Source organism: Cheilinus undulatus, linkage group 4 (assembly GCF_018320785.1).
Source record: "Cheilinus undulatus linkage group 4, ASM1832078v1, whole genome shotgun sequence".
Lineage (NCBI taxonomy): Eukaryota > Metazoa > Chordata > Actinopteri > Labriformes > Labridae > Cheilinus > Cheilinus undulatus.
The window spans coordinates 27,804,142-27,813,467 of NC_054868.1; the positions used below are offsets into that span (position 1 = coordinate 27,804,142).

The 9,326-nt window shown below is 39.3% G+C and overlaps 1 protein-coding gene across 1 annotated transcript; it reads left to right on the forward strand.

The window, feature by feature from the left end:
* The first annotated feature begins 3,781 nt into the window (after positions 1-3,781).
* On the forward strand, positions 3,782-8,345 carry tyrp1b (tyrosinase-related protein 1b). The gene is given in 8 exon segments (XM_041785806.1): positions 3,782-4,139; positions 4,403-4,511; positions 5,182-5,395; positions 5,771-5,975; positions 7,244-7,411; positions 7,653-7,832; positions 7,888-8,064; positions 8,140-8,345. Coding segments are annotated over 8 exon segments (1,617 nt in total).
* Positions 8,346-9,326: the final 981 nt, after the last annotated feature.

Here is a 9,326-nt window from a genome sequence, read left to right on the forward strand (position 1 = left end):
CACTCACTCACACAAGCAGGGGTGTAAGAGTGAACGCATATCCTGATAGAAAATCAACTCAGCGTCTCATTGTTCCAAAACAGCGAGTGAATAACTCAGGAAAAGTTCCTGTATGACACTAATGTTAATAAATGCATCCTAACTTCGGTGCTCACACAATGCTTTCATACAAACACACGACTGCCATCAGATGATAAAAGCAGAAAAAAACAGAGAGGTAAAGAGATCCACTGATGATATGAGGCAAAGAGGTGCAGATGATAATTATCATACTTTTGCTCTTTTGAAAACTTGTGTCAGAGAAAATCTTTTGAAGTAGGTAGGCCTATTAACGCAATGTTGATAAAAAAAAAAATACATAACCTCTTCAGCAACTCTGATCATTAGCCTTAAAGGGGAAATATTATGCAAAAGTCACCTTTTCAGGCTTTTATAACAAAAATATGTGCCCCTGGCCTCTCTGCAATCCCCTCATATACCAGAAAAATCCATTCCCCTCCACCCTCTCTTTCTCCACCTTTCAGAAAATGTGTGCTGAAACAAGCCATGCCCAGATTTTACCCTCATGATGTCACAAGGGGAGTAAGCACCTGCCCCCTGGTTTGGTTGGCCCTCCCCGCTTAGAAGAAAGTTCCACCCTCCTCTCCTGATCTTCCTCACAGTGGCCAGCTGAGATGCTGGATAGCATCTTGGATAAAAGCATCTGTAACATTGGAACATCAGGAGTGCCACATCCATTTCCTGAAAGGGTGTGGTCAGGGGTGGAGTCAGACAGCTAATTACCATTTAAAGCTACAGACACAGAAGTGGCTCATTCTGAGCATGGCTGAAACAGATGGTTTTTTAGACATGAAAAAATCCTATACTGGAGGGTTTTTTTCATCAAAAAACTTCACAGACATGTTTTGGTGACCTCTGAGACCAATATAACTTGTCTTAAAAGGGTGAAATATGTCCCCTTTATTGTTTAATGTGCATCAACTGTGTAAAAATGTGATGTATTTGGATGTAAATAAGGAGCCTCCAGAGCAAGAAACTGTATTAAAATAGAGTATGTTAATCCTAAATTTCTTCATGTGAACGCCCCCCTCATACCTCCATATCCAAACATGTTTTAGTGAGCCAAGTTTATAGTGAAACATCAGATCAATGATATTGGCCTTTGGATTATTGCATGCAGTGAAGAAGAAATGAAAGAAACCGATATTACAAGAAAAAAGAGTATTTTTAACTTGTATGACTTGCAATTAAACAAGAGATTTGATTCACCATTAGACTTGACAACAAAATGTGATGAATTTCAGAGAGAGAGAGAGAGAGAGAGCAGTGTATCACAGAGAAAGAAATATAAAACTGACAGAGGTGGTTTGAAAAGGCTAAAAAGGGCAGTATAACACTGCATAAACTGTGACTGAGAACTGTGAATGATAAGGAAAACCATCAATAGAAAAGTTAATTATTATGCTTATGCTTATTATTATTATTATTATTATTATTATTATTGCTATTATTATTATTATTATTATTATTATTATTATTGCTATTATTATTATTATTATTATTATTATTATTATTATTATTATTATTATTGCTATTATTATTATTATTATTATTATTATTATTATTGCTATTATTATTATTATTATTATTATTATTATTATTATTATTATTATTATTATTATTATTATTATTATTATTGCTATTATTATTATTATTATTATTATTATTATCACCATCATTATTATTGTTATTATTATTATTATTATTATTATTATTATTATTATTATTATTATTATTATTATTATATGGCACTGTATTACATTGAACTATGGGTCAAATAATAATAATGATAATGCAAAGAAATTCAAATTCATACATTAAAAGTTAAATGAACACATTTCAAATTTTTGGTGATAAATTTGATCCTATATAATATATAACCCATATAAAGTCATAAAAGTGCAAAAAATAGAATGAAAATTGAGCATTTCATTAAAAAATCCCAAGGGAGAAACATCCAGACCACCTTTTGAGCTTTTAATAGGCCCAATGGCATCCATATGTATTTGCACATTGTAATTATCTCAAGTCATACTGTAAGGTCTCTACTGAAATCCTGTTGTCATTTCACAGTGCATTATATGAAAATATTTCTTTTAACAGGCAAAAACAAAACAAAACAAAACAAAAATCCTTTATTTATGAGTGTGAGTAAATGTTATTAGCTTTCTCTGAGGCAATGATGAAGTCCTGGGGATCTGGGGCACCAAAGTGTAATTTCCCCTTGGGCGCCAAAATGGCTACAGCCAGCCTTGGTTCTAATGAAAAACAGCTGGAGGAGCATTTCGCAACTAACTAGGTTAATCGGAAGCTGTTCAGTAACATGACTGAGTATAAGAGGATCATTTTAGAGAGGCAGAATCTCTCAGAAGTAAAGATGGGCAGGGATTCAACAATCTGAAAAACTGTACCAAAAAACTGTGCAACAGTTTTAGAAAAATGTTCCTCTCCTCTGTGTGAAATTCTGAAGACTTCAAAAATCCCACCATCTACAGTACGATAATATCAAACGATTAAGAGAATCTGGAGAGATCTCTCTGTGTAAAGGACAAGACGGACACCTTACTGCATCATCTATGTTGTTTATTTATTTTTACTAAAATTGAATAAATACAGTCAAGTATGACCTGGGCATGAATGCTACCTCACAGTTGGGTCTTTTACAGTGGACGACGACTGGCGTCACTGGGTTATGATCACAAGGCAAATGAGTGGTGTGAAAAAATTCAAGCCCCAAGTGTTTCTACGTGCATTGTGTGTCTACTGTTTTTGTGCATGTGTGTGTGTGGGTGCTTACACAAGCTCCACAAGGGTCTGGTCATGCGCTTCATAGCTATTTAAGCCAGGAGAGGGGAGAGGGCCGACTCTTGGGGGGATACAGATCTGCAGACAGAGAGGAGCAGCATGCACAGTCAGAGGTAGGGGAAACACACCGTACTGATGCTTTTCTCATAATCAACTGTCAAAAATTAAAGTGAAAATGAGACTTATTAAAGATACTGAAGAAGTTCTACAATGAAAATGATCAGGATATAAAACACATTAAAGCCATGTCGGATCGTCACAGCCTAATGTTAAGTGGATCATTCAGAAATTAATAACATTCAGGATATCTAAAAAAGATATGAGAAACCCTTTATTCTGTGTGGTTGTTATCACTGTTTTTTACTAAGATAATTGTTCCTGCCAAATTATTACTCACTCCTTCATTCATTCCTCATCAACAAGCTTCAAAAGACAAGCAAATTTAACTGCAAAAAAATAGAAAAAGGTCAAAGCAAATCATCTCTTGCCGTCTATTGTTGAAAGCATTTTTGAGCTTGTAAGAGTTGAAAGCTAATGGCTTTGTGAATTATGAATAATGACTCAAACTGCCTGCAGGGGCGTGTAAGAAGTGAAGTTTCAGAAAAATGTTAAGACAATTGGCTGTAACAAGAGAACACAAAGCGACTGAGTTGTACTTGAGCTTTATTGAAGTGTATGTCTGCAGTGTATTGAATTTTTTGTCTTCATCTAACAAAATGTGTGCTAGGGAAGACTTCAGCCTCTTACAACTCTAAACATGATAAGTGAATTAGAAAAGATGGATGGATGTGAAAACAAGAATTCTTTTATGTTTCTATAATCCCGAACACACTTTCTTCACAACCTTGTTCTTCCACCTCATGTAGCTAAAATATTCCCCCTCCTTTCCCTCTTCCTTCCTCGCATTTTGGGCAGCATGTGGAGAGCGGGTCTCCTGGTGGTGATCCTGTGTACACCACTGACGCTGGCCCAGTTTCCCCGAGTGTGTATAACCCCTGAGGTGTTGCTGAGTGGACAGTGCTGCCCATCTCCTACTGGTGTGGTGGGGGACGAATGTGGCTTCAGATCAGGAAGGGGGCAGTGTGTGGCCATCACAGCTGACAACATGCGCTATGGACCCCAGTACCCCTACGCTGGGCGTGATGACAGAGAGATGTGGCCGCTGAGATTTTTCAACCGTACCTGCCAATGTAATGGGAATTTCAGCGGCTTTGACTGTGGAAGGTGTAAACATGGGCTTACTGGACCAAACTGTGATCAGAGGGTCCCTGTGGGTAAGAGAATGGACGCTGTCTAAACTTAGCATTGGCAACCTAAAAATTCAGTGTCTCCTACTTTTCCCCCAACTGTACCATTTAAGATCTCAGCGGGCTGCAACATGCAGCAAAGTACATCAGTCAAGAGAAGAAGAAAGCATTCTGTTACAAAAAATTTTTAATTTTTTATACTGTTTTTCTTTCCCCATCTCTCCTTTTATTACTCCTGTAACTCAACAATCCCTTCCTGTCTTTTCTCCAACCCATTAAACCTGCACCAGTGAGGAAAAATATCATGGAACTGAGCCCAGCTGAGAAGCAGAATTTTGTGAATGCTTTGGATCAAGCTAAGAGGACTGTGCACCCTGACCTAGTCATCATGACAAGACGGTACATATAATCAACAAGAACATGACATTAGTCCCGGCTTCATTAACTCTAATGAAGCTATTTCACATCAAGATCGATTAGTGTTCAGCCAGTGTTGTCTTGAATAAATATGTTGAACATACAGCCAGTAAGTGGGGCCATTTAAAGCTGAGCAATGAAGGGTGATTTTAAAAGTATAAATATCTGTATAATCATTATATTTCTCATGGCAGCTTGGTGTTTAAGCAGCAGGTAGAAGAGCAAATTATCAGTTTAGGCACGTCTAAAGGGATTTATAATTTTCCAAGTAACAGTACATAAATCTGTGAATAGCCGCCTTTTAAGTCAGTTGAGGATTACAGTAGATTAATTTTTGAAGCAATTCTGTGCTCCAGGTAGGAGAACCCTTTTAACCTCCTAATGAAAAAAATAAAAATTTATTCCGTTTAAACAGTCAAGCACAGAATCTTAGCTAGAGGCCTCACATTTGATGCTTAGTCCCTCTAGGAAGCTGCATACAAAATAAAAAATACCCACAGAGTCTACCAATTTGTAGTCAAAGCGAAAGAATAGATTCTCACATATCTATGAGTTCTGTAGCTGCAGTTTCTGATTTGAAAACAGGATACGATATGTGAGATCTGTGAGGAAAGAAAGATGGCATTTACCCTTATGTTCCTCTCATCTGCAGATACCCGGAGGTTTTTGGGCCCAATGGTAGCACCCCTCAGTTTGAGAACATTTCTGTTTACAACTTCTTTGTTTGGAGCCACTACTACTCAGTGGGCAACACCTACCTGGGGCCAGGACAGCCAACCTTTGAGGGCATAGACTTCTCCCACGAGGGACCTGGTTTTGTCACCTGGCACAGATTTCACCTGCTGCAACTGGAGAAAGACATGCAGGTACGCAGAAGAAAAAACAACCCCAGGAAGAAGAGGAGGTATTCAGAGTGATGAAATGATTAAGGAAGATTAGGAAAGGAGAAGGGATGATGAGGAGGAGGCGGGAAAGAGTGTAGGAATTTGAAGAAAGATCCCTCAGGAGGGAAAGGGAAAAGCAGGGAGGGAGGGAAACTGTCAATGGTAAAGTGAGGAGTAAATGTGGAATATAATTAGATAATTGATGATCAAATTAATGCTTGAAAGAGCAGACAATGGAATACTTAAAAGGATGACAGAGAATAGACTGCATCAGCAGTGCCATGGTTAACTAAAGCTGTGTTTTACATACAAATGTATCTGTTTCTCCATCTCATTTATCATGTTTATTGTACTCAGAATATGCTGGATGACCCCTCCTTCGCCCTGCCATACTGGAACTTTGCCATCGGAGGCAGCGAGTGTGATATCTGCACCGACGACCTGATGGGAGCTAGGAGCTCTTTTGATTTGAATGCCATCAGCTCTAACTCAGTGTTCTCCCAGTGGAGGGTCGTCTGTGAGAGCGTGGAGGACTACGACACTTTGGGCACCATCTGCAACAGTGAGGACAGTCTCAGGATTAAACTCTTCACTGTGCAGGATATGATATACAGCGTAGTCTCAGCTGCATCAGAAAAGAGGGCAAAGAGCTCATAAAGGGAGCATGTAGAACATAAGCTGCTATAAATAATACCTCACAGCTGTTGTGCTGCATTGGATATTGCTCGCTATTACTACAGTTTGTTTGAAACTACTCGACTTGTTAAACAACTTCTCACTGAACTGCTATGTGGATCCAAATTATTGCACACATTTTTCTTTTTTTTTCTGATTTGGCTGCCTGAATTACCCTACAGCAGACATCAGAACATGCAGCAGTGTTTCAAGTCTTAATTCCCAGCGGGGCCGAGCTGTTTTAAGTAGAAGAAGTCAACTTAGTGTAACTGCGGTAATAAGCTGGACCTTATGTGATCAGATTTGCAGGGATTGGATCTCATTCCATGCTGGCACAAGATTACAACCCCTAAATCGCTATTTTTGCTACCAAATTCACACTTTTTGTTCATGTGGTTTTGCAGAATAATAGAAGAATGTCAATCCTCTTCTATTGTGTTGCTTTAACATTAAAACATAAAGGCGGTGGAGTTTAAGAACAATTGCACTGAAGCAACAAAGCTTCAACAAAGCTGAGGGAATTTGGGAACAGGTAGAACATGTGAGTAGCTAATGTGCGAGTGATCTGTCTCGTTAATCCCCTTAGAGAGTCATGACAGGCCTGGTATTTCCTGCATCAACAAGCAACGTCTCCTTAAATGGGTTAAGGGGGGCTGCCTCATTTGTGCATGTGCTTGTTGAAGACAGGAATCTAGCAGTCTACTGGTTCCTTTGATCTGAGGGTATAATCTTCAAACAGACAGACAACTCAGTTATGTAGCCTTCTGTTTACGTTATTGTGCGCCTATGTGTGTTTGTGTACACGAGGGAGAAAAAGAACAAAAAAAAAAAAAAGAGAAAGAAAGAGACCATGCAAGGAAAAGGGGGAGAAAACACTTCCGTTCAGTCACAGAGCTCTCACTCACTTCTGTTGACTTGTAGTTAATTATTAAAAAAGGAAAACTGCCAACCTGTCATGTTTTTGAATGATCAAACTAGTCTAGAACTCCATGTAGGATTGAAAAGTACTTAAATAATACAACATTTCTAATCATCTTTCTTTTTATTGAATCTTAACTATAATCTTGTGTCTTTTGTCTTAGAATAAAGGCAAATGTTTTCCTTTTGTGTTAGATGATACTAATTCTGACCTTGACTTGTATCTGCATTGCTCAGGCTCGGAGACCAATCCCATCAGGAGGAATCCAGCTGGAAACGTGGCGCGACCAATGGTGCAGAAGCTGCCAGAGCCCAAGGATGTGTTGGACTGTCTGGAGCTCAAAACCTTTGACACTCCGCCTTTCTACTCCACCTCCTCAGAGAGCTTCAGGAACACTATTGAAGGTCCGCAGTGATGCGTCACGGGTCAGAATCAATGCAGCACTTAACATTTAACATCCTCCAACAACTCAGAAGTAATATTCACGTTCAGTGGGGCACAGCTTTGACTGCAAAGATATAAAGAAACACACAAAAACTAGACACTCCACCCACATGTACATATGGTTGTCTCCTACATAACATTTGTTAAATTTAGATAAATTACAGTCTTCATTTAATAACCTTAATGATGCATCTTTTTTAGGCTACAGTGCTCCCCAGGGCACATATGACCCAGTGATCCGCAGCCTTCATAACCTAGCCCACCTCTTCCTCAATGGGACAGGAGGACAAACTCACCTCTCACCAAATGACCCCATCTTTGTCCTGCTGCACACATTCACTGATGCAATCTTCGATGAGTGGCTCAGCAGACACCAACCAGGTCCACACAAGCTGAACTAGACACAGAAATATAACTCAATCAGAAAGATAAACAGATGGATAAACCTTATACTCTTGTGCTGCAGGTCAAGTAGTTTATCCTGAGGAGAATGCTCCAATTGGGCACAACAGGAGATTCAACATGGTGCCTTTTTGGCCTCCTGTCACCAATGCTGAGATGTTTGTCGTTGCCCCAGCCAACTTGGGATACTCCTATGAGGTTGACTGGCCAAGTGAGTAGCAGCACATGATCACGAAATCACAACCTAACAACCCTCCGTTGACCGTCTTCTCTCTTTCTCCCGTAGCTCCTGGCTTCACCCTCTCTGAGATCATCACCATTGCTATCGTTGGGGCTGTGATCGTGGTCACAGTGGTGGGCGGCATCATTGCCTGTGCCTTACGTGCCCGCTCCTACCGCTCATCTGAGGCCCTGGAGCCACTGCTGGGGGAGACTTTCCGGCGCTACTCAGAAGATGACAGGAGGTTGGACAAATCGCAGTCTGTTGTCTAAATCCACCCCCTTCTAGCCAGGCCTTAATATTTTCCTGCATTTTTTTATTTTTCTTTTTTAATTCTTTTATTCCCCCATTTCTTCTAATAAAGTTGAACTGGCTTTCAACCCAGAGTTTGTTTGTATCTTTTAACACTGAGAAAGTCAAAAGGTAAGACTGCCTGGCAGAGCTCCTTTTATAATGATCGGGTAGACAATATAGGGGAACTATTTCAGTAACCCCTCTTCAGCTCCTTATTCCATGATGTTTATGTTACCATACAAAAACAGTACATTGACCTGTAAGACATAAAGATGCAATCAAATGAGGTCTATTTTTTCCCCTCACTCATTTCATTTACATTCACAGGTCTATATCTTGATAAATGCTGCACTCCATAAACAGACCACAGACAGGTCTCAGTATCAAAGGATTATAGCTGCAGGGGCAAATGTACTTGTCTAAAGCCTGAGGCTAAGTAGGAAAACAAATGACTTAGATGTGATGTCGCTTATTACCAGCGACTCAGATCAAGGCCATTCAAGTGTCCGTGTCTTTATTACAGCACATACACCGCCCCCATGTGGACGTAGCAAACTACTGCAGCAATGACAGAGGCACTAGAAGACCGGAGCATCCTGGAGCATGTGTCACTTTGACAAAATACTAAAATAAAACAATATTGAAAATATACAAGTCCAATGCACCAAGTATTTTATCATTTCTTGTCTGAATCAACCAAAGTTGTAGGCAAACTATAAAAATGTCTAAATAGTGCATTTGGAGCATTTTGGTACAGAAACACTGTCCAAGCTGTCATTTATCTTCCAAACCCTGATCATATGAAAACAATGTTTTCTCATAGTTTCAGTGCTTTTCCATACTATCATTCACAAATATAGAAACTTCAAACAGATGTTTTTTTTTAAAGGTTGAGGATTAATTCTGCAAACTTAACAATATCATCAGGATAAGTGGTGTGGATAATAAATAGAGGGACA